This window comes from Mytilus edulis, chromosome 10, assembly GCF_963676685.1.
Source record: "Mytilus edulis chromosome 10, xbMytEdul2.2, whole genome shotgun sequence".
Taxonomy (NCBI): Eukaryota; Metazoa; Mollusca; class Bivalvia; order Mytilida; family Mytilidae; genus Mytilus; species Mytilus edulis.
The window spans coordinates 5,798,958-5,825,710 of record NC_092353.1 but is presented as its reverse complement, the minus strand read 5'-3'; the positions used below and the strand labels follow the sequence as shown (position 1 = coordinate 5,825,710).

The 26,753-nt window shown below is 31.8% G+C and overlaps 3 protein-coding genes across 5 annotated transcripts in view; 2 read left to right on the top strand and 1 right to left on the bottom strand.

The window, feature by feature from the left end:
• Positions 1-5,189: 5,189 nt before the first annotated feature.
• On the bottom strand, positions 5,190-11,020 carry LOC139493216 (uncharacterized). 2 transcript variants are annotated; one of them, XM_071281432.1, is made up of 5 exons: positions 10,919-11,020; positions 9,175-9,538; positions 8,860-8,944; positions 7,949-8,043; positions 5,190-6,500 (listed from the first exon to the last, which is right to left on the bottom strand). In XM_071281432.1, exons 2-5 carry the CDS (start codon positions 9,220-9,222, stop codon positions 5,334-5,336), a joined length of 1,395 nt encoding a protein of 464 aa, XP_071137533.1. In that variant the 5' UTR covers positions 9,223-9,538; positions 10,919-11,020; the 3' UTR covers positions 5,190-5,333. The 2 variants fall into 2 exon arrangements, with proteins under 2 accessions (XP_071137533.1, XP_071137531.1); XM_071281430.1 differs by having other exon boundaries at positions 9,175-9,328; positions 10,919-11,012.
• Positions 10,301-18,123, top strand: LOC139493217 (uncharacterized). Its single transcript, XM_071281433.1, has 6 exons — positions 10,301-10,609; positions 11,968-12,119; positions 13,572-14,679; positions 15,144-15,248; positions 15,947-16,021; positions 16,532-18,123. Exons 2-6 carry the CDS (start codon positions 12,102-12,104, stop codon positions 16,537-16,539), a joined length of 1,314 nt encoding a protein of 437 aa, XP_071137534.1. The 5' UTR covers positions 10,301-10,609; positions 11,968-12,101; the 3' UTR covers positions 16,540-18,123.
• Positions 18,124-20,721: 2,598 nt separating this feature from the next.
• The window catches only part of LOC139493215 (uncharacterized), a 66,271-nt gene continuing 60,239 nt past the window's right edge, over positions 20,722-26,753 (top strand). Inside the window, exons 1-2 of one of the 2 annotated variants that reach the window (XM_071281427.1) lie at positions 20,722-20,956; positions 22,887-22,989. Coding sequence is in view for 1 of the 2 variants with exons in the window: in XM_071281428.1 (XP_071137529.1) it covers positions 20,950-20,956 (7 nt within the window). In the remaining variant the exon portion in view is untranslated. The remainder of the gene's footprint in view (positions 20,957-22,886; positions 22,990-26,753) is intronic. The other variant, XM_071281428.1, reaches the window with a different exon arrangement.

Below are 26,753 nucleotides of genomic sequence, written 5' to 3'. Positions count from 1 at the left end.
CACACTCCCTTAGATTTGTATGTCATGTGCTGCTATTTATAGGCACTTATATTTAAATAATATTTATACTTTTATTATTAAAAAAATTGGGAAGTGTTTCCCAATTTTTTTTGGGGAAAAAGATGAATTTATGAAGAATCTGGTACCATCTCATACTTTCGATTAGACCTGCTGAGTTATTTATTTTCAATACATTGCAAGTCAGGTAATTTATTTTCAAACTACCACAGAACAAACCATTTATTTTTGTGATTATCAAGGCTAAGTTATTTATTTTCAAAATATGTGTTCCCGCAGCCCCCCCCCCCCCCCCCCCCCGCCGAATATCAAATGGTCGTCCCCTAATTTATTGAAATGATGTTTCCTTCCAACTATAATTTCATTGTCAGATTAATATATATTATCTTGTACATTCAGTTCGGATATACAATTCTTCAGCTTTCATTTTTTTACCAAGTAACTTGTAAAATATTTGATCATGTTTAGTTCTAGCATCTAAAATTTCTTGCCTATCATTGAGGACTTTCATCTCTATTCTACATGTTTTTCGAAGTTCGTATTTCGAAAATTTCATATCACAGTATATTTTGTTGTTCGGCGATGTCGGTCTTTCATTTGCTTTCCATTTTCCAAAAGCTTCTTTACATCTTTTACTCGCTTGGCCCAGATCTTTTGTATGTAAGCAGTGGTCATCCATTAATGCTCTGACTGCCTCGTTGCATTTTGATTCACTTTTATCAAATAAATTTTCGTTTATATCGCCACCTATAATAATATGGTGTGTGTAATTGTATTGAGAGCAGAGCGAGTGAAGTTGTTCAGTACAATCTAGAAATTGAATCAATTTTTCAACTCTATTATCCTTGCATGGCATATAAACGCAAATCACCAGAATGTCTTTACCACATGTATTTGTTATTTCAATACATTGAATTCTGTTATTAGTACAGTCTACCTTAGTGATTTTGTGATCGATAGTCTTTTTCCATAATATACAAACCCCACCGTATCCTCTTGGTAAGTGGGTAGGTGGTAGCGGATCATCAGAATCAACTGCTTTTCCAATACCATTAAAATCAATATGAATATTATCTAAAAGTGGTACTTTACAGTCGAATAGCCAGTGTTCTTGCAGCAACACAATATCATAGTTAAGATTTATTTTATGGACACTATCACGAATTGTTGACCGATATACATAATTGTTTGTGTACTACATGATTTCTGCACTTGATGCGCATTTTGTTAAATAAAGTATCTTCAGTGATGCGCGATACCATAATATGTTGAATGTCCAAAACCTATAACCTAAAACTGAACACACTAGCGACATGGATTGTGGTCTTAAATCTGAAATACCAGTATAGTTATCTGATTTGCAATTTTACCTTATTTTGTCTTCAAGTATAATTAATGCTCCTGTAACGCAGTTACTGCGACTGAGTGTATTAAATAAATCGGCATTATACACGTTTTACTTACCATTCAGAAGTACCAGTTGTCGTCTATCATAATAGTGTAATGCCTAATTTATTATGTTTCCGATTGTCATACACGTATTTACTGTTGTGGTAAGACATTCAATTTTGACCATAAGCGAAACTGGAGGCTCTCAAGAGCCTGTGTCGCTCATCTGTATTTGCTGATACTTTGGAAATCATGTAAAATCAGGTTAAAACATAATTAATAGTATTATGTATGACATATTGTTAGATATTATAATGATATCTAAGATAACAGAAAACTTCAAAATTTCTGTAAAATTGATAACTCAGGGGCAGCAACCCAACAACGGGTTGTCGGATTCGTCTAAAAATTTCAGGGCGGATAAAACATAATCTTATAAACATTTTTACACCCATTATATTTGCTCTTGATGCTTACGTTTCAGTGATATAATCCCAAAATTGCATTTTACCCCATATGTTCTATTTCGGCCATGTTGGTTAGGAGGCAGTGTTATCGGAAACATTTTTAAACAAGATACCCTAATGATGAATCTGGCCTTTTTAATTAATTTGTCTTAGTAGTTTCAGAGAAGAACATTTTTGTAAAAGATTACAAAAATTTACGAAAAATTGTTAACAATTGATTTATAAAGGTCAATAACTCCTTAAAGGGTCGACTGACAATTTTGGTGATGTTGACTTATTTGTAGATCTTACTTTACTGAGCATTTTTGCTGTTCACAGTTTATCTCTATCTATAATAATAATAATCAAGATAATAACCAAAAACTGCAAAATTTCATTAAAATTACCAATTCAGGGGCAGCAACCCAACAAAAGATATAAGCCAAAAACTGAATTTTACCCCAGGCCTATGTTCTATTTTTGGAAAGTTTGCTATAGCTTTCTATAGCAATAAACTTTCTTAAGTCATCGGCCTCTAACCGGAAGTGACATGTTATCTCACTTTAGGAAGTGTGTCCTACTTATAGATTATATATGTAGGACTGGTGTTTGAAAGCTAATAATAGAAAGATGCTTTTGAAATTTTGAGCTTTCCTATTTTGATGGCATACAGCTTGAATTAAAATATACTGAATCTTTATCGATAAATCAAATAATTGAACTTCATTTTGAAAATGGCGAACAAACAATACTTCGCAGATCTGCGCTTCGCGGAAAGTAAAATCAATACACACACAAGACAGCAGTTTCTACGTTATGCTTTTATCGGTACTCTCCAGACATGCGTCAGATCCATATATGTTTGCCTCCAGACGGGAGTACTATAATCCCGGTTTCAAAGGTTTCCTACCTTCCTCCGGTTGAAGAGAAAATTAATACCGTGTTTAAAATATTTCATGAATGAACATTTTTCGACGCTGACCACGATTTTTACAAATGTTTATTCAATACTTAACAGCCTGAGAGTATCGAAAGTATCATGGTATCTCATCTAATCTCGGTCCACAACAAATTCGGATTATAATAAACTCGGCCTTTTACATATTCGGCATTACAAAATGGGTTTATAACAAATTTCGTAATTATACTACTTGCTATTAAGACTCATAAAAGTTTTTGCCCAGTTCTATTTATTTTTCTTCTTGGGGTCTATTTAGGTGTATTTTGAGGGGGAGGGAGTAAATTACTGTAGAATCTTGTGGGATTTTTTTTTTTTTAATTTTCAAATGACTATAACTTGAAAACAGTAAGTGACAGACACACATGTTTTTCAGTAATGATCACAGGACCATAAAATAAATCAAATTAAATTTAGGTTGAGTCCATGGGGTCACCCAACCCAACCCCTCATGTTTGAGAACTTAAAAACAGTCATGATTCCCACCCCTAAACCATATATATTCTTATACGGTACAATAAAACAAATAAAATGAAATAAAAGGCGAGTCCCCTGGAGTCACCCCCACCCCCTTGTTGTTTAAGAACTTGTAAACAGTTGAGATTCCCACCCATAAACCATATATATTTTGGTATGTGGCAACAAAACAAATCAAATGTAATAAATTGGAAGTCCTTTTTGGTCAGCCCCACCCCCTCATGTTTGAGAACTTGGAAATGGTCGAGATCCCCACCCCTAAACCATCTATATTTTTGTATGGGGCAACAAAAAAAATCAAATGAAATAAAGTGGGAGTCCCTTTGTGTTAGCCCCACCCCCTCATGTTTGAGAATTTGTAAATGGTTGAGATCCCAACCGCTAAACCATATATATTTTTGTATGGGGGCATCAAAACAAATCGATTGAAATAAAATGGGAGTCCCTTTGGATCAGCCCCATCCCCTCCTATTTGAGAACTTGGAAATGGTCAAGATCCCCACCCCATAACCATATATATTCTTGTACTGGACAATAAAACAAATCAAATGAAATTGAAGGCGAGTCCCCAGGTGTCACTCCCACCCCCTTGTTGTTTGAGAACTTTTAAACGGTTGAGATCCCCACCCATAAACCATATACATTTTTGTATGGGACAATAAAATAAATCAAATGAAATATAGAAGAAGTCCACCGGGGTGACCCCACACCCTTCTTTTTGAAAACTAGTAAACGGTCAAAATCCCACCCCTAAACCATATATATTCTTTTATGGGTCAACAAAACAAATCATATGAAATATAGTGGGAGTCCCTCTGGGTCATCCCCACCCTCTTATGTTTGAGAACTTTTAAACGGCTGAGATCCCCACCCCTTAACCATATATATTCTTGTATTGGACAATAACACGTATACAATGAAATATAAGGAGAGTCCCTCAGTGTCACCCCACCCCATCCTGTTTTGAGAACTTGTAATCAGTCAAGATCCACCCCCTTTTTTTTCGAAAACTGGAAACTGTCGAAATCCCCACACTGAAACCACACATATTCTTGTACGGAATAATAAAACAAATCAGATGAAATAAAAGGCTAGTCCCTTAGGGTCACTCTTACCCCTACCTCCTGCCTGTTTGAGAACTTGTAAAGTGTCTAGATCCCCACCCATAAATCATGAATATTACTGTACATGAATTCAAGAAGATTTGTACGACATACAGGTGTAATACCTAGACGTCACTTGTGCATATAACTTTACTAGACCAGACCAATTTGTATTGGACTTTGCAAAATATCAGGCGACTGTTGGAATGACTAATTTTGAGAGCTTTGTTTGGGAGACTTCCAAGCAGCATCCAGTAACAATTATTTCTTGATAAAAAAATTTTCTTCAAAAAGTTAACCACGCAATCTACACATTTACAATCTATTTGAAATATTACAATCTACCGTTGCAAACTTTTCATAGGTGCTATCCAGCACTTTGATTAGCCATGTCGGCCATGTTGGTTGACAGACGGGGTCATCGGACACAATTTTTAAACTAGATACGCTAGTGATGATGGTGGCCAAGTGTGGTTGAATTTAGTCCAGTAGTTTCAGAGGAGATGAGTTTTCTAAAACTTAAGACGACGACGGACGACGGATGCCAAGTGATGAGAAACGCCCACTTGACCGTTCAGGTTAGGAAAGTTAATAAAAAGAAATTGTTTTTTCCTGGATGATTTCCTCATATGAAATATTTCGCGAAATCGGAAAGTTATGTGTAAGCATTTGAAGCAAAATAAAATGGTAATGGAGAGAAATTTAAATCACAATCATAAGCAAATCATGTATTTTAGATTATCAATTTAGATGGTGTTTCCCCCAGCATCAATTTTAAAATTAGGAACAAAGACGGTACAATTCAAAAATAGTTTTAATTACAAAACAGACTATTGGACTTTTTTGTTTGCTGTTATTCAATCATTGCTCTTAAGTAAAGTGTGAATAGTCAGTATGAACCAAACTTAAGAATTTTAATTAAAGCCGTTTTTTATTGAAATATCATTCAGAGTTACTGAAAGCAAATTCATTCGGAACAAATGTGTTGCCGCATTGAGGTTTCGGTGTAATGTTTGTCATTAAAGGCTTTGAATGAGAAACAAACGTAGTTTCCTTTTTTATGTTTTCTGGAGATACCGTATTGCCTTCTTCTAAAGATTTAGATTGAGGAGCCGCATGTGAGATTCCTAAAAAGGGGCAGTCATTCTGTGTTTGTCGGTGAACACCAATGGCATAATCGTCATCATCATCTAACCAATTATCTGTTTTAGATTTGAAATGACAGGATTTACAAACGACTTCATCGTCGTTTCCTTCATAGCTAAAACCTGCATTTACAAGAGGCTCGGGTCGAACTATGTTTTTATCAGGCCAATTTCTATTTCGCTCATTTTTCTGCAACAAGAATGAATGAAGTCTTTCCATATATTCATTGTCATATGCCAGTTCTTCTATGAATCGAACTTTGAACGGAAGCAAGGGATGTCCCGATGGCCAATGTATATGTGGTCCGTTGGGATTTGTTGGAGTTAAAAGTCCGCTTAATTTTGCCTGTTCAAGAGCAGCTTCTAAATATTGTTTTATGTCACTTGCACTACTAATTACTACACAATTTCTGTTCGGAAATCTATTTTCTCCTATTTTGTTATGTTGCCCATTATGTGTAGCAAAAACCCTGTCTTTACTCTTGTCATAGCTTGAATCTTTTGATATATCTTTATTCGATTTATATCCAATTCCTTGGTCATGATTTTCATTTGACTCTGGTGAAATGTAATTATCATTTCTAAATTCATATTTCTGCACCGATTGGTAATTACTATTGATATTGAAAGTATTTATCGGACGACATCGGAAAAGTGCACCCAATATAATACTCGATCGCCTTGTTTCGATGAAAATTTCATGAATATCAATTTCGAATAGCATGCTTGATGCGACACTTAAATATTGGCGCATTTGATCTTCATTTTGGCTCATTGTCCAACACACGTTATTCGCTTCTAAAACAATATCATTTTCAGTGAAGAAATTCTCTAACCCTCCTGCAGTCATAAAATAAGACCGTTTTGTTTTCCTTACTTGTATTTTCCCGTTTCTATATAAGTCCGACAAAAAATCAGGGTCGTCTAAACATATTCTTATAATAATTATTGCGTCTCCAGGATCCTGCAAAAAATGTAAATAATAGAAAAGACGCATGACAATCTTTAACGTTAAAAAGTAAATAAAGTCACTTATGCAGTCAGTATATTTGTGTTTTCACTCTGTGACGTTTATATCATTTCATTAAAGACCTACGCGTGCACTGTAATATAAAAAGAGATTTTGTTAGTCAGGTTATGCTATGATGTCTCAGATGCAGAAGTTCAACTACCGCGAACAAAAAAAAATTTACTTTTGTTTGGTGGTGTTGAACCCTTTCAGACTTGTGTAATATTTTTTAGTGTACAGTATCATTAGCATATGACCCAGCGCCCCGTAAGATTGATAGTTTGTTAACATTCAAACATTATAAATCGTCATCAAAGAAATTTTAATGATAACAGTTTCTCAAAATTAAAAGATTGAAAATCAGAACACGTAAAATACTATTTTCTTTGACACATTAATCAGTCTTATTATCTACTTTCTTTTTTCATTTATTTTCAAATAAAAAAAACAGCTCAATAGTGAAAAAAAGAGAACATTAGAACTGTCTCTTTATACAGATAAAGACGCTTTTTAGGGATTTGTCATTAAAGTAACAACTCCCTGATGCGGTAAAATGCATTTCATTAATCTTACTCTGGTTCTATTGTCTTTTAGTCTTTGAAACCTGATTTTTGTTTTGTGTCGATTTGACGAGCTCGAGGTCAAGCCCTTCCCAACTGATTTTAATAGTTTGTTATGGTGTAATATTACACCACGGTCTCAGGCTTGGTGTTAAACGTTTTATCCTGTCGCGTTCTGTACAGGCATAATGCACATCTATAGATTTGAATTTCATGACGCAAGGAAACGCAGATCCGATGAGAGTACCCATATTGTAGGCTTTACAAAGAGGCACGATTTTGATTTTCATTAGGTTGTGGTACACATATCTGTAGAAAGGACACAGATTTAAGGTTGTACATAAAGTTGTCCCGTTAATATTTTAAACGAATGACTGTAGTATTCTTCTGTCTATTAAGAAATAAAAAAAATAAAGTAGCCTTTTATTCAAAAGTATGCATCCCAATTTGAGGTCATTTCAAAAAGGCAGAACAAATATTAGTCATTCCTTATAAATTGATTATTAATTTCATTTTCAAGGATTAAATCAGGAAACACGTTGATGACGTCACGGTTATCTGAAAAATAAGGTATGTCTATAAGCTGATAGACAAAAAAACTTTCAGCCGACCAGAAGATATGTTACATCTAAATTTTTAATTATAAGTCATTTAAGATCACGAGCGACACATGTATAACAAATTGCCTCATTACATTGCAATCTGTATGTTGGGTTTATTGCTGTCACAAAAAAGAAACGCATTACCGAGGTTTTTCACTTTTTCTATCCCAGTGTCAAATTTATTTTTTACAACTGAATTTTGACGCTCATAATACACAAATAATATGCTAGATTAACTTACACTTTTTGAATATTCTGTCGTCGATAGAGAACGATAAAGTTTATTGAAGTCTCTGTCTTTCACATCATCTTGAACACATTCTAGAACTTCATTTCCTTTTAATAGATTTCACAATTTTCAATCAGAATATTTAAGTCTGTTTTTCATATTTTAACAGATGAAACATATAGAACGAGTATAAAAAAAAATTGTTTTAGTAAGTGGATATGGCATGAATGTATGATAATTGAACTGAACGCTCTGCACAATTTGTTTGGTTTCATTTTTCCCTCAATATTCCAACAATTTTATACTCATTTTGTTGTGCGTAAACAAGAGAAATGCACGTTTTCGACGCCATTTTGGTCCCAAATTAACAAGCATTTAATAATAAAACAAATAAAACAATCTCAACCTTTCTCATGTAGTATGAAATCTTGTCGTTTAATTTTATAGATATTCATACACATACACTTATAATTAAGGTATTCTGGAAACCAAATATTTTTGGAGGAGGACGACGACGTTGAGGACGACATCGCCATACCGCTCTATTGGCAAACTACCACATCTTCTTATCAAAGCTGTCAACTAAAACAGACATGACTGTTACAGTTTTTAACAAATTAACATAATCGGCTATAAACTTAGTTCGTTTTATGAACTCTTAAGTTTATTTATTAAAGTTTGAATTTCATTTTTGCAATGGTGATGCCTCTCTTACTTAGATAGATGTATTTTCAATGCTCCTTTTGCTTTTTGTCCTATTTAAGACAATACGGATGAAGTGCCCGCCATAATTGACAGCAATGTTATGTATCTGACCTGCGAATATATGGATTTATGCTGTTCTTCTTTGTATTATCCTTAGAGACGGATGGACGCCAGAGTATATTTTTACAACAATGTCATAAAAAAGGTTTCAGTGTTACCTTTTTCAAAGTCTTTGATATTGCCTGAATCCTGGTCATGCTTTACTAATTCTTTCGAAAATTTAGTAGATATATCGTTTTTGTTCTGAAACAAAGATACAGACAATTAGAAATATCTCACTAAAACAATTTCACAACATTTTTGTTTCATGAGATAAATATGTTGCACAGTGTATGTATGGCATTCAGACATAACCATGTACTATTTGTATCATTATATTAAAATGTTTCAGAGTTTAGAACAATATAATAATATAGAAAACGAATAAAAAGGTCTATGAAAATACCATCCAATCAAACACAAATAATACTTACAGTTGTAATCATATATTCTTCATTAATTCCACATGATCTTCCTGTCATAAACTGCAGATTAAGTATTATGTCACCTATATAATTTAGCAGTTTAAGTGCCGACGTCGTTTCTGTAGACACCAACTTTTTTATTATATACCAAGCCACAGACAAGCTATAAAGAACATAATCTATGTATGTATTTTGATTGTTGTATTTTTTATACAATCAAAGTTTTGAAATTTTTTGTTTCTGTTGTCAAGTTCACCTTTCGCCATTTCTGTATGTTTCAGTGATTATGCACATTAACCGGTTTCATCAGATCCATCATCTCAACTTAATGTGTCATTTTTTCTTCAACAAAAATTAAAATGAACCTCAGCTCCTGTAAAAAAATAAACAAATAGGAATATGACGCAATTTTTCTTGACATATGTCTGTTGTTGGTATAGTAGATTTGAAATGTTTGGTTTTTTTTTAATTTCATTTTTATTAACCAAATCATAGATCTGTTGAAAGTCTAGCAAAACATTAAAATACCTGGGAAAATGGTGAAGCAGTACAACAAATTATATATCATATTAGTTGAAAAAAGGCTTTACTCAGTAGGTGGGTACAAATAGAAAAAATAACTATAAAAAAACAGAGTGGACGTGAACAACACCAAAAATATACCCAGTACAGATCTGAGAGTCCTTGTAGTTACTGACAGCTAGTTCAAAGTAAAAAAAATAAAATAATAAACAATGCATCTAAGACTAAATAATTAATAATTCAATGCAATGTATCATCAAAAATCTGAGAAAACATTACCTCATGCAATGCCAAGATACAGATAGATGTCGACAGAGAATTTGAACCATGGATGTACATATATCTACACCAATGATATTTAATTTGCTTTTATTCTACTGATAACAGTCAATATGATTGCCAATAAAAATAATATTCAAAGATATATCTACAAGGATTAATTTGTAACCTTTTTAGAATATCTTTCCCGGGATTATTTTTAATTTCCAGGCTCGGTAAACAACATCTCCGTAGAAATGAGGATATACTATCCCGTTTGAAATAAATTTTCTACATGTACAATCAAACTCAAACACTAAATATTTATATCATGGGAGGAATTTAGTGAAGGTTTTCAGTAGTTTGTGGTAACGAAATCCCTGAATAAATCAAACAGTATACAACACATCAACAATTAAATATATTACTTTCAAATATTTTGAAATTGAAATTGGAAAGGTAAACAAAAAGCTATTTATAGCATTAAGGAATTGTGAAATGTATCAAACACTTGTCAAATACTTCCTGAAACTAATTGTAGTGAGAATTATTATGCGCACGCACACTAAATAACAGTTTCTGTTTTTCAAGCTGCAGAAAAACAAATCGGCAATCAAGGTGCTTAGGATTTATACTTAAATACCACTGTGAAAGCTGTTTTGAGGTAAACAAATATTATATGTAGAGTAGTTAGCATATTTATTTAGTATTTCAAACGGTTTTGCATTAATACCATACAATGAATTTAGATGTATTCCTTATAAGGCTATGTTGATTCATACAGGATAAAACGATATTTAATTTAAATTATGACTAAGAGTTAGACATGTGAGACAAACGTGTGTCATTCACATTATTTATATGAAGCGTTTCGTATCCACATGAAACTTATGTTCATCTGTTCATTTAGTACGTTAAATTGAAGAAATAAACGTTATTATTAGTATAGTATAGATGGTCGTTTTACATTTACCTCTTTTCTATGAAGCAGATTTGTATTTCCGTCAAAAACATTCAACTTTCATAAACACTATCAAACTGGGAAAACCAATGAAAATCAACCCGGAAAATAATCAAGCTACTTTTAGTATCATAAATACAGTTTCATATTACGAAATATAGGAAATAACAATGTATCATTTTATTGTTTATGCCAACATATAAGTATTCTTATACACACATATACATGATATATTAATAATTCTTCTTGTTTATCCAACGCATTAACCACTAGATACACATGAGTGGTAATTAACTTTGACCTCGATTACGTAATGTTTTCTAGTGTTTATGTATGATCTGCAAATGAATAGTTTTTAATTTTCAGCTCATGTGATCTCAAAATGCGATATAAAACACAATTGAAAAAGCAACTACGATCTAATTCAAGACTTCCGGAAGGGCTGATTCCCCGCCGTTGTATTGCTAAAATCTTAATCACATCAGGTAGTAGTCACAAACCTTGATTCGACACATGAAACCAAACCATATAATAGCCTTTGTGATACAGATAGGTATCGATGAATCATGTTTTGTAAAATATAAACACCCTCATTTGAGAAAAACTTCTCGGAAAAGACATCGTTCAGATAAGGGTTCATCAAGTGGGCGTTTATGCTTTAATTGAGTCATCATTTAACTGCAAACTGTTATAAAGTTCTTGGAAAGGACACGATTTTACTGATATTCAACAATCATAAAAAAAAAAAAAAAAAAAAAGATGTAAAAACTTTAAGAATCGATCTAAGAGTACTTATGGTTTAAAGCCATTTCCCCCAAAAAAATAACATATTAGTATACATGTTTCCCATGACCACAATTTCAAACAGTATATATGATATACAACGGTTTGAGCGTAATGACGTCATATGTTTGTCTGTTTATTGGTACTCACATCCAAATCATTTGATATCTATTTGAAAAGTGTCCTTTTAGCAATCATATCACCTAATTATATATTATGTCTGTTTTGTACTTAAAAATAAACATGTTTCTTTTTGTAAATTGTACCCACATTTGCAGGGATCGGCTTTTGCCTGGACGTTTCTTAGAGGCTGTTTCCAAAATTTCAACAATATTTAGTATTTTTATACTTGAGTTCCATCTTTCATAAGCATTACACGTAATCCGCAAGAAATTTGAAGACGACAGACAGAATGAAAGAGACGTACAAGGTAAGATACACTCACAGGAATATCTTAGCTATGTCGCGTTTAAAAAAATATATGGACATAGAAAGTGGGAAGTGACACGAATTGACTTTTTACTATATCAAATTAAACTTATAACGAAATGTCGTCTTACTTGAGCAACACGACGGATGCCACACGAGGGTTAGGATTTTCTTACAACTGTACCTGAGATCACAAAAGTTTTGGTGGAAGTCGTGTGAACCAATTGCAATCTTTAGCTTTCAAAATAAAAAATGAGTTTGACTATTCATTTGGTACCTTTCGCCATTTTCATATGGTAGGTGATATTGAATCTCCATTTGACACAGAATGTTTAGACGAATAAATTATAGACCGTTCGAGCAAATTTTATGTCGAATCAAAATTTGCTCTCATGTCAATTGTCTTTTAGTAAACTCAAAAATCGTTTTCAACACAGAACAATCAGGTTGTTCAGTATATAAATAAAGACGAAATGAGTTTAGTTTACTGGTTTTCAAGCAGGTCATACTTGTAGTAATAGTTATAGAAAGGTGTTGGTTCCATCATGCGTCTTTAACCCCGCAACATTCTGTATGTGACTGTACTAAGTCAGGAGTATGTAATTCAGTGGTAGTTGTTTGTTCTTGTAAATCATATTTGAATTTCGTTCAATGTTTTGTACATTAATCAGGCCTTTCGTTTTCTCGTTTAAATTTTTTACATTTGTCATTGTTTATACTTTTATAACTGACAATGCGATAAGAATTGTGATCATTGTTCAGAAGGCCGTAAAGTGACCAATTGTTGTTAAAGTCGATGTTATTTGGTTCCTGGTGGAGAGTTGTCTCATTTGCAATAAAACCCCATTTTCCTATTTTGATTTTTTTTTATCATAAAATAAATAACTATTTTAATATTGTATGGAAACTTAAGGTTCAATCCCTTCAGCATATCCCAACCAAACCCACTATTCTATTACGACAAAAATATTGATTTTCAAGCTTCTTTGTTTCAATATTTCGGCATTCTCTTTATAAAATTTTTAATGAAACAAATTACGTACTCTGCTACTGTGGCAAACTAGAATGTTATGTATTATCGTGATTTACTGTTATTGTGTAGTCTTCATATATTACTATTATTATTAAATTTACAGTTGAAAAACACAATCTTGTTATTTGTAACCATAGATGTAATTAAAATTGAATAAAAAACCTTGTTTTAAATTAATATAATGTATATAAGTAGATCTTTCTAACAAAATCTTTTGTTTAGCTTAAATTTAAAGTAGTAACGCAGCAAAATAGACAATTTTGCTTCATGAACGCGTTTAAAATAGAACAGCATCTTCATTTTTCTGTAATCTACAATATCATATATAATATGTCTCAATAACATTCACATATTCTACAACAATAAACCCTGCTCACTATGAGATTCACAAAATCACCAACTGTTTTTTTTTACTTATAGATTGTAATTCACTTCAATTACCAAAAGGGATATTACGATTATGTGTTTTTCTCCTTCCCAATACAAGAATTCAGTAGCCTACCAACAACTGATACTGCATTATTACAACGTGTATATACTGTTTGCGTCGTCCCTATTTTTACATGGAACGACAACGGCGTAGAAACGAACGAACAAGATTCCGTTGATAATAACAACACTCAATTAGAATCACTACCAGATTTAGACGAATCTGAACCATTAAATTATTTTTCAGTCCTGACAGATACAGCTGAGAGTGAAAACAGTTCCCTTTGTTTATATGAAGACCACCCTAATACTAACCAGGCTTTGAGTTCTGCATCTTTCAGTAATTTTGAAAGAAACCGACAACTTGCTCCATTCTCCTTTTCACATGATGAAGCAGATTATGTTGACTTGCGTTCTACCTCAAGAGAAAGATCTGGCAATAGTCAGATGTCTATGAGCTCTCACTATGAACGACCTTTGACAGCATCATCTTCAGTTGAAGCTGTAAGCAACCCACTATCCGCAACTGCATCAGCCCCTATTATCATTTCCAGTGCTCATAGTTTCACCGATGTGTCAGAACAAGACTTCGTTCAACGTCGTTTGCCAGATGAACACCCTAGAATATCTTCGAGTCATGTTAGCAACACCTTCCCAGCTCAAAATGGACTGCTTAGAACATCCGATATTGTACATGTTGATCCAAGAATCTCCAATCCTACTAATACTTCAGGAGCTCCAGTACAAACGCAAACAAATCATATAACTAGACTTGAAAGTAGAAACTTGGTAAATTCAAGAATTCATTGTTTTGAGAATATTGATGATTGTACTACAACTGGAGTTTCGGATGTTGGTGATAACGAAAACGTGACTGATGCTGATTTATTTCCAACTGCAGAACAAAGCAGTTATGATGATGCAGACATTATACTGGTAACTGGGGAGAACCAATTCAGAGTACACAATTCACGTCAACGTTATCTTTCAAATATGCATTCCCCGGAAATTAGGAACAATGCGTTTAGTCATCTCAATTGGCACAACACACGTCCACCTGAGGAAATTACAGAAGGTCAGATGCTTCATCTTGCAAACGGTAAACACTCCATCATTAGCAAGTACAAATTTAAAGTGTTATATACAATATAAAATTCAAATGATTTTGATACATTGGTTTGTAACCGCTACAAAAACCACAAAAAAAGCGAAAAATGTCTAGTTTAGATAAACTGTCGTCTTTTTAATGATTTACTGATGTTTCGATTTATTTTTTTAGTTTTCCCCTTATATGATGCAAATGAATTATCCCCACTTTAGTCACATATTAAACAAATTTTTATTTAAACTAAAAAAGCACTTAATATTACCAAGTGTGTTATTTCAATGTTAACAAGCAGTTAACGGAAAGATGACAAATATGCGACGTTTAGATACTCCTTCAATTCTTCCGAATCGTTATTGTTATTTGTATGTTTGCTTTGTTTCATAAGGCAGTTGAGATTTCTTAAAACAAATTAATAAATTAAAACTATAGTTATCAATTATCATACAATTTTTCAGAACAAAATGTGTACACTGCCAGAAATCGTTTTACTTCTCGTCTGATTGAGAAAGGTTTTATACCAGAAAGAATAGATAATGCAATCCAACATTTAATCTCAACAAGTACGTAATTTCATTATACAATGAATAGAACAGTGACATGTCTAAGGTAATTTATCAAAAAAAGAAATGACGCAAATATGTTATCAGTTGTATTATTATTAAACATGGGTGATTATTATTTTAATCCTGTGTAATAACTTCTCAACAAAAACATGGACAATAATCTTGCATTGACCTAAATCGTGAATATCGCAATCCCTGCAAACGAGCTTATGTATGTACAATGTATACATTATGGGACATATTCATTATTTTTGTTTTTGTTTTTTGTTTGCCTGGATATCATAATCAATTTAAAGTCTTTACTGCCACTTGTTTTCGATCTTACTAGATAAACAAGACAATATCGGTGCCACATGAAAAAAAACCCACAGACTTTATATAATCAATGGTTTCCAAACAATTGAAAGTTTTGGTTCATTAACACTAGGTTACTTGTGGTCCTGTTTGGCAATACATTTGTCAAACAATTTGTCGCTGGTAGATAATTGTAAAAAGGTAAATAGAGAAAACAATAAAGACAGATTTTGCCAAATGTAGAATGCAGATTTTTGTCAATATATTTTGTTCGATTAATGATTTAACTTAAAATAAATTCCTATTTAAAACGTGTTTATGTTATGTTGACATATCGATATGTTTTAACGTGTGCAATTGTTGGAATTTTCCATGAAGTATAAATTTCTTTTTATGTATAGATCGACACAACTTTTCGTTTGAGGATTTGCATGAAGTTCTGCGTAATGAGAAGAGATACGAAGAAGAAAGCAATGGTAAGTTAACATTTGAACACTCAGACAAAGATACAGACTTGAATATGCATACATTTTAATCGAATTCAAAGAATTGACCAAGGTTACCTCTGTTAGCAATAGTTGTATTATCATTCTTTCTTTTCTTATAATTTGTATTTTGTTTCATGTAAAAAATATATTTGGGACTCGAAACAGTACTCCGAACCGCGAAAATCACACTAATGAAGAGCGATGGTTTGCCGCTAATATTGGTGGTCTTAGGCTGTTGTCGCTTTAACACATTCCCATTTATATATTATGTGCTGTTGATTGTGTAAGGTCTAGAGATATATATTTTAGTATGCTGAATTCTTGCATATATACCATAAAAATTTGACGAAATGAAACGACTAAAACTCTAGTGACATTTGTTTTGAATTTTTATTTTGTTTTATTCTTGTCACTACAAAATTTAATCAATTATCAAAAAGTTTTTGTGAAAACACATGTAATTTATCAAATCTTTATTTAAACATTATTTTGTTTTAGATAGTTGATCACTGTTATTGGTATATCAAAGTAAAGAACAGCCTACAGCCTTCTTGTTATTGTCGATTTCGTTTGTAAAGAAGACGATCGTTTTGAAACAATACTATTGTTAAAATGACTTTACTTCTTATTATATATGACTATATATGAATTTAGTATTTTAAATACGTTGTTTATGTTGAGTGTATATAACTGTAATATGTTTACTTAAACAATTTCAGCTGTAAATTTCGTCAAGTAGATGTTATTTCAGACCATGAAAAAGAAAAGCAATGTTCAATCTGTTTGTACATGCATATGTTCTTTACACTATATTGTGCATACCCACTAATACTATCGCTCAGATGTCGCTTATGTTAGATATGTAGCAGCACAATTTTGCTAAGATGCCAGGATTTTTAGTGAAATAAAATCATTGTTATAGTATGATAAGTTCGAATTGACAGCATAGAATGGAAACAACACGTTTTAATAATGGCATGTGTCCGATGCGCTTTTCTGGATTTTCATCTTCTAAAGGATAACTTAGTTACACTTTAATAAGAGATGATATTTATAAATCAATATGGCAAAAGTGACAGAAATGATTTTAATACATTATTTTATACATCAGAACATGCATGCATGTTCCAAGTCACCAATATAAGAGTTGGTATCTAGTCGTTCGATATGTTTGAGCTTTTGATTTGGCCATTTGCTTATGCACTTTCCGTTTGGAATTTTCCTCGGAGTTTGTTATTTGTTGTTTTACTTTTTAGTCATTTCAAAAGTCTTTTTATAATAATAAATCTGTATGTTTTGAATTCTCAATCTCCCAAAAAGGAGAAGAAACGTGCGTTTAAATTGTATGCTATGCACCTGGGTGAGTTTTCACAGTAAACTATCTTTGAGTTGCACTAATCACTGAACATGTTACTATGCTAACTCAAACCGTGATCCTCGTTTTGAATTAAAGCAGTTAACAATGGGTGTATGTCAACTAAAGTGAACATTATTAGGAATCTAGAACGTAATTCCATCAGGTTTTCTACTCAGAGTATCCATATTGTAAAGCGAAACATATCTTTGATATCTCAAAAACACAAATCAACCTGTCAAAGAAATAGTGTCTAATTCAACGATTGATCATCATTTCTGTAAAACTAAACATTCCTACTACAAGTGTTGCTACCAGAAATGATATCGTTAATATGTAAGGAATTGCATGCAATTGAATTAGTTTGTTGTTGCCAATAACTCAGTCATATTTTTGAATAAATATTTTCCTGCAAGCGTGTCAACATGTTTAGAAGACAGATAGATATAAACAAAATGAGTAGAACATTAAAATATGACAGTTAAACCAAAGAGAGGATCGACATTTAAAGATAAGGACTTAATGGAAAATTACAAAAAACAGAAAGCTAATAGGTCTTGTTAACTTTTTTTTATGGATCAATATCAAAACAGGAGATACTAATGATGTTTAACTATGTATTTAATGATTATATAATTGTAATGTTTTATCATGTAATAATTATGAATTTTTGTAATACCATACTGACGCCTAACAAAGTATTTGCTTATAATTGAAATAAATTTATTTTTTTTAAATGTGGTTTGTCTACTTTAAGAACCAAAGTCGGATAATTGGTGGGCAAGAAGTACACTTAAAAAAAAACTTCAGAAGAAATCAATGTATGACATATACTACCACCACCACTCTTTAAATGTCATGCAACACATACATTATAATATGCTGTCTATATAATTTTATTCTAAACTATGACTGGAAACAATTGGTTCCGATATATATTTAGATTATCGAATAGACCGTGTTCAATACTTTCGTGATCAATGTATAAATTGCACGCTATGTTTGTTGACGATACCCACCAATGAACTGTACTAATTTCTGTGTACGTACTGTGGACCGAACAGATTTCAAAACAATGTGTTTTCCTGTGGCTTATCGATATATTTACCGGACTATTCACCCTAATAAGGATATGTTGTATGATTGTCAATGAGATAAAAGTTCAAATGACGCGATATAAGTAATTATTGGCATCTGTACCGCCTTCAATAATTAGGAAAAAAACCGTATCGTATAGTCGGCTATAAAAGGGCCCCACATAAAACAACTCTATTTAAAACCTTACTGCCGAACTCATATTAAACAATATATGACAAATAAACATGACAAACATGAACAAAAGACAAAAACTGAAATACAGGTTCCTGACTTGGAACAGACACATAAAAAAGTCAAATTATAAAAATACCGAACTACGAGGAAAATTCAAAACAGAAAGTTCTTATCAAATGGCGAAATTCAAAGCTTAAACAAATCAAACGAATGGATAACAACTGTCATATTACTGACTTGGTACAGACATTTTCTTATGCAAGAAAAAAGTTGGATTGAACCTGGTTATATGGCTATATAACCTTCCAACATGTATACGACAATTGCATTTTGGTTGGGTTGAAACATGTTGAATATGATTCGTTATTATTCGAGTGCATAGGTTGAAAGTACCAATAGTAATATTCGTTAAGGATGTGCTTAGGATATAGTATTTTCAATTTATACACAAGAACACTTTAGTGGCGAAACAAAATAACTTTTAGTTCACTATGATGATAGCGCGGAGAAGATACAGTACAAAGGTAAATTTGTAAATTGTAGCAAATGACTTTGTTGTGTTGCAGTTTTACACTGTTATTTATAAATAAGGAGACGGAATATGATTTTTATAGCGACAGTTATCATGACACTTTTTAATCTGCACATTTATATATATATAGCGCACTGGTTTCCCTTTAAGCACAAAAAGCCCAAAACTAATATGGCTACATTATAATGTTGGTATATTGATATCTGTTTGTGATTTGATAGTGAAGTCAAAATATAAATCTAGTTTCTCTTCATCAGACACTTGGATGGGATGGTGCTTACCTTGATTCTTAAAGAAATATAACATACCTTCATTATTAATTTGATCATTGATAATCAGAATTATTGCCTTAAAAAAGAGGAGCGAAAGGTTCCAGAGGGACAGTCAAACTCATAGATCAGACATAAACTGACATCGCCATGGCTAAAAACTAAAAAAGACAAACAGACAAACAATAGTACACAAAACACAACATTGAAAACTAAAGAATAATCAACACGAACCCCACCGAAAACTCGGGGTGTATCAAGTACTCCGGCAGGTTAGGCAGATCCTGCTCCACATGTTACATCCGTCGTATGCATTATATTTAAGTATTATTCTATTTCATACCAAGGAAACTTGGGCTAGTCATTTAACACCGCTCTTTGGTGCCTGAAGTGAGGTCATCTTACAATAGGTACAAGAATTACATGCCAGGTTAGTGCATTTGCTTATAATATAATTATAAAACTAGCTTCTTACATCCATGTGTACTATGTGCGTAGATCTCTCACCTTCACATGCAATACCGGCCCTTCGTTGTTTTTACAGACAAATTAAACATCCAATATATAAATTGCAAAATTATTTTAATTAGGAACTTTTTCATATTGAGGTGTACCTGGGAAGGAGGGAATTACTTTTGAATGTACATTATAGTGTGTAGTGCATTATATTCAATTGAAACTGCTTTTTATGATCTTTGTATGTATACTAGAATAGAGTTATTTCTTTTCATATTGTAATCTCTTAAATTGTATTTTGCTACCTGTCAGCCCACTTAATGGAAATACAACTTCTACTTCTATATATACATGAAGTTCTAAAATTGTAACATTATTTTATAACATGATCGTTTTGAAACCGATACATATTCATTTAAGCTAGAAAAAAAATACTATCCAGATCGTTAGTAAATGGTATGTATTAATGAAGGCTCGCAATTTACAAAAATTAGATTTGGCCTACTTTAAACCTAACCATCTTTTAGATCATACGATTGGGAAAACTAATGTCTAGAGAGTTAGATACTTACTTGTTTAATTGGTATTTTACTAACGTTTGCGTCCGTTTATTAAGAATAATACAGAATAATACAGTATTTTTTATTCTTTTCTTTTAAAGATGTCACATACTGACCATAATATTCCAAATTATCAGACAGTGTCTAGACATCTATATAAAATTGCATATCAACTATTGGGGACTTTTAATGTTCATATTATTAATAAAGATTACAGATTTTAAATCACAGCGTTCTCCTACCATGCCTACTCGAAACCGGAAATATTTTTATTTATCAATGGTATTGTATACGTAGGTGTGTATATTCGGTCTATGATATACAGTTTTTTCTATTAATGGCTATTTCAGATAATTATCAATCATGCTAAAACAACTTTCAAATTTTAAAAGTTGTATAATAACGTTAACGGATTAAATTTTTCGTTTATCCTGAAAAGTTATGCAGTTGCTGTAAGTGTAGTATGGTATTATATGCATTGTAAGTATACAATTATTTATTTTGAAAGAATCAAATACCGTCAATCTTTAATATGTACGGCACGTTGTTGAAACAAGCATACTCATATAATAGGCAATATTGTCTGTTGAAAGTCATAGGCGATTTTTTTCTGTTTATAAGCATATTTGAACTATTTATAAGTCATATGGCCTTCATTTCGTAGTACATTATTATCACGCTTAGTATTTTTTTATATATAGATTCGTAAATTGATTCGTTCAGTCGTGCACTTTACTTTAACAAAAACCCATATGCTAATTATGCTATATACGTTTTAATTATTATGGTTTTATAAGTAAATATAGTCACTATAACAGTATCATGGTTTAACGTGTCTTTTGGTGTAGATCTGACATTTGTACAAATGATTTCTGCATGCATTTCGTTAGGAGACTCACAACTCGATGTGATTAATCGTGTGACTGGTGATTTCTATAAAACAAAAGAGAGATCAAAGACTGGAGGTCAAAATAAATTAATTGACTAACAAAAAAGTTACGTTCTCTTGCATAGGAGTCAAAAACAAAACCACAAACCCGGATTTAAAAATTAGATTGACAGATTTTTATTTACAAAATGCAATGTGCGGTTAGCATAATGTGTAACAAACTATGTTACTTCTCTGATAAAATAGCATTTAATCAGTCTCAGTGCATTGGTAGGAAAATAAACAATCATAGTTTATGAAGTCGAAGACAATTATTAATGATTGGTAAAATGTGAAGTATGAACATTTAGTATATGAAATTAATTTGTGATATCACTTATGACGTAAGAAACCCGTTGATTCATTTTAAGCTAAAATGCCATTTTGTCAAAATAACATAATATAAATTATAAATCTTGTTAGTACATAAGCACTGACAACTGAGCTTATATTACAGGGACAATTAGCCACCAACATTGGTTTTGACATAGCGTTAGCAAATGAAAATAACACCTCATAAATTTGGTGCGTCCTAAGCACTGCTACTCAGATAGTATAAACGTCATCAATGTCTGAACAGAAAGTTGAAGAACCAAGTTTATGTCAAAGATCGTCTCGTTCTATTTCTAAAATAAAGTACCTGGAAGATACAAAGACCTAGTTGATAAATATTCCGTGTCACAAATTATACATGATGGTCGTGAAGTATAGATTCTAGGTACTAACTTTATTTATCATCTTGATTACGTGATAAATATCCCTTTGTTTGTCCTTGTAAATTTTAACCTTTACTGTTTGTTATAATTTTGATTAAACCCTTATGACGTGGCTTGGTACTTATACATCCAACCTATTGTCTTTTTGTGTCGTTGTAAAGTAGATCGTCAAGAATCTGTTTGTAAATTCTTCCTTATCACATGAATACGTATATCACTTCACCGACTTCTGTGTGAATCATGTCAATAGAAATCAACTGTTTGAATAAATAGACCTACTTAAAAATACAAATAGTAAGCTTAAATTACGATAATATTTAAATATCAAAGTACTGACTAAACTTAATAACGTGTTATCTATTATTCTTTTTATTACACACACAATGAGTTGTCATGCATGCTTTGGTGTTAGGTCCATATTAACTTAAAATACGGAATGGGTTTTGTGCATTCTTTGAACCCGTACGGTGACCTTGCTAACTTCTATGTCCTTTTGTTTCTGTTGGGTATTCATAACATATTGCACCTACTACTTTAAATATTGTGTTTTTGTTCTAAAAATTATATTATTCTTTTCGTCTGTAGAATATCCATTGTTTTGTTTTCCCAGAACAGTAAATACTTTATCAGAGTTCTGGCTATAAGAGACCTTGGTTTCAGTAGGCGAAAATTGCAACATTATCTGCATAAACATGTCTAATAGGCATTGCATCTTTTTGTTATCATGCTTCAATTCAAATTAATTTTGTCACCATTTTATTTGCAGAATCACATATTGAGATGATGAGGCCATGTTAATAAGATAAGAGATTTACAACTGGCTTTCATACGATTCAAATGATAACATGATTACATGATAACGGAAACAGGTAGGTGGGTGTTACATAATCATTCGTCGATTGAAATCACGTTTTCCTCTCATTTGTTCTTTTGCAAATCGAAACTAACATTATTTTGTTTATAGGAATATTAATTCCGGGGAAAGATTAAATATATTACATCAAAATATTGTAGCTCTTTCCAACGGATATATTATGTTTTACTAAATTAATAATTGAATTTGAAACTTTGCCAAATTCCATTTCGAGGCTGTTCGTTGATCTCTCTGATATCAGGGTGCAGGTTATGTTTCTGTGTGCTATTCAAGATATGACATTAGACATACATAAGACATACATCAAAGAAAATAAGCGTTTTGTATGATAGGTTTTACTGGAGAGATTATGAATTGCTTCAGTATATATCATAGAATATAGCCTAGTGAATATATTTATAGTCTAAAAATCAATTACAAAAGGTTTAAACTAATATGTGTTTCATGATCAACCTGAACAATGAACTATTAAGTGGAGCTGAAGTTCACCAGACAGTTTTGCTTTCCTCAATGAATGCTTACTTTTCAATAGCTGAAGTTTTACTGTTCCTTGTCTGTGTCTGATATAATGGCTTTGCTTGAGTTTCTCTCTGATTTTTTTACCCTTTTCATGAGTACATATTTGAGTACACTCAATAATTTGGTATACATGTTTCTTTCAATATCTAATAGCTAATGAACGATATGCTGGTTACATGTTTTGTTCTTATTAGAGAAATTTTACCAATCAGTAGTAATTAGTTCATTTTAAATATACCCATCAAGGAAAAATGAATTATCCTCTACTTTTATGAGTAAATAAAAACTCTTATGGATGCAGAAAACACTTCCTTATTTTTATAAAATATCTATAAATTTATATAGATAAATTGAGCATGTCATATATTTTACGACATTACTTTGTCAAGCTCCGTTATCATAAGAACTTGCGTATCACTTGCAATTGTTAAAATTCGATATGTGTTGTTTACTAATTTCGAACCATGAACTTTAAAATGACTAGTATCATTATTTAATCATGGCGATAAGTACTACTAAATGAAGTATTCTTTCTCATCGGAGCATTTCAACAGATAACATTGAGATTAGAAATCGGGAATGTGTCAAAGAGAGAACACCTGTCCAAAAGCTTTATTCAACAAGTAAATTTGAATGAAACATCTTGTGAAGTTTTAACCATTAACAAGTAATAAGATTTCAATAAAAAAAAATTATGTAAACATTGCTTATTTTTTATCAGAAGTCGAGTACTTTTATTAGTCATTAAAACAGAAATGGAGATCCCATTGAAAAGGTTTTCACTGATAAAATATGCCATTATTTTTTTCAAAAAGAAAGCCGTGGTTTGAAGTTTCTTTTTCTTAAAGAAGTTAATAAGATTAAAATGTATGCAGCCGCTTTTATTCGAATTAAATTAAATTGAAACGTGTAGTATGACAAATACGAGAGGCTAAGGGACTTATCATTGTTTACCTGGGAGTGGGGGCTGGTCATTTTGAAATCGAACATATGAATTTTTCTTGACCCCCCCCCCCCGCTCCATAATATTTCAATATTTTTATTTGATCCCCCCCCGTAAAAACATCCGAAAAAAATGTGATCCCCCCCCCGTAAAAACATCCAAAAAAAATGTGATCCCCTCTATCAATTATGCAAAAATTTTAACATGCAAAACACTTATGTTATTTCATGAAAATATTGAAAACATGAAATATTCTCATTGGATTGAGTCCAAAAACATACTTGAGGGAAAATTGCCTTGAAATAGGACTCTTCCATGAATACTAGAAGGTAGAGCAAGCTAGTGCTTTGAGAAGCTTTTACTGACTTTTTTTTTTGTAATTTCCTATAATGGGCTATTAAAAAAACCTTTTTGAAACAGTAACAAAACATTATATGATTTTTATATAATTACTAAGAGGGATCTGTTATATGTCCCTTAATGTTTTTAACTGAAATCATAAAGATCGTGGCGGATTTTTTTGGAGTAGATCTGTTAGATTGTTAAAAAAACTACATCTGATTGACACCGATGACTGAGTATTGAAATCAACTGTTTGAGACATAAAGTTAAGAATTTTCTACTATAATGACTAGGATTGGAAAATACGACAGCTGTTGACCTGTTTGAAGAATTTATTATATAGGATTTTGGATTCTTCTTTCATTTGAGGGTCCCTGCCTAGTAAGCTTAAATCCAGAAAAGTCGTTAGAACTAAGAAGCAAACTGGCCTTTCTACTTTGCAAAGGTAGAGCTACAGAAAGTGTATGCTTTAACAGAATTTAAATAGAATATTTAAACTGTGAAGATAAAAATGTGTTTGTAAATTATAAATAGGAAATTTTTAAATCGTATTTTCTAATATCAATCATTAAAATGTTCACGTTTTGATTTTATTATTATCACCAAATGTTAAACAGAACTGTGGTAGCAAAAACATCACATAAAAAAATACCGACGAAATCGACCTATATGTGCTTTCTTTTATATATTAAATTGAACTTGTCAACCTTTCCCACTTGACAATTTGTAAAGAACAGAGACTTCCGAAAAAAACTTTCAACTGAACATTTAAAAGTGTTACTAGCGACAATTTGCAATTAAGGATCCGGTTTTAAAAACATTTCATTATTTGAAACAATACACATACCGTTAGTGACCAAATATGGTATATAAAAAGATAAGTATATTCTAGAATTATCTCGAAAATGTTCTAACCTTGTTTACACCATATTTGGTTACTGATTGAATAGTTAATATTTATAACATTCCGACTAATAGATACATAGAAAAACATATAATTACCAAGTAAAAAGTTTAACTTAGATTCAGTCTTATATCGTGCATTGCAATGATAATAAAATTTGTACATACCAAGCTTTAAATTTACATGGTCAGTAAAGAACATCGCACAACCAATTGTCTTACATCTATTGTAGGTAATGTATTTACTTTTATGTAGATCGGTTATATTTTGTAACTTTGGGTTTTGTTTTCGTTTAATTGGAATGATGACAAGTCAGAAAAGACACACTACATTAAATGACATTTGGAAAGCCTGTGTTAAATGCATTTCGATAACTTTAATTCAAATTGTTCTTGCAAAAACTGAAAACATAACAAATAACTTTTAAATGTTCTTAGGGTACGGGTTAGGTTATGCGCTTCAAAAAATATGTTAAAGAGGTCCGAATTTTGAAGGAGTAGGCACGGTAAACCACTTTTTGGCTCTAAAATATAGCATTTTTCAAATGTGTTATACATGTAAATTTTAGCTATTAATTGCAAAGTAGACTACTTTTACAACATAAATATGGGATTTATAATACAGTGCATATACATCAGATACTTACTTCGTTAACTCATTTAAAATGTCAAAATGACCGAAATCTTCACAATATTAGCATTTGTATGGTTTTTGTCTATCATAGAAGAGCCCTCACTTGTTTTCAGTCTTAATATTCCAATTAAGGTTGTATTGGTGATACTTCATAGCAAATATAGGTTTAGATTGAGCATCAATACAGCCACTTAAAATTTGTGACAAAGTAACATCTGAAACATATTTGATATTTGTTTGTATCTTAGCTTGAATTTAAAAGTCGAAATATAAACCAAAACTGAATTCTTATATCGAAATATTTACTGCTTGTTGAATCCACTTTTATAAAAGAGGGGCAAACGATACCAGAGGAAAAGTAAAACTCAAAGATCAAAAACAAACTGACAATGTCATGGCTAAAAAGAAATAGACAAAC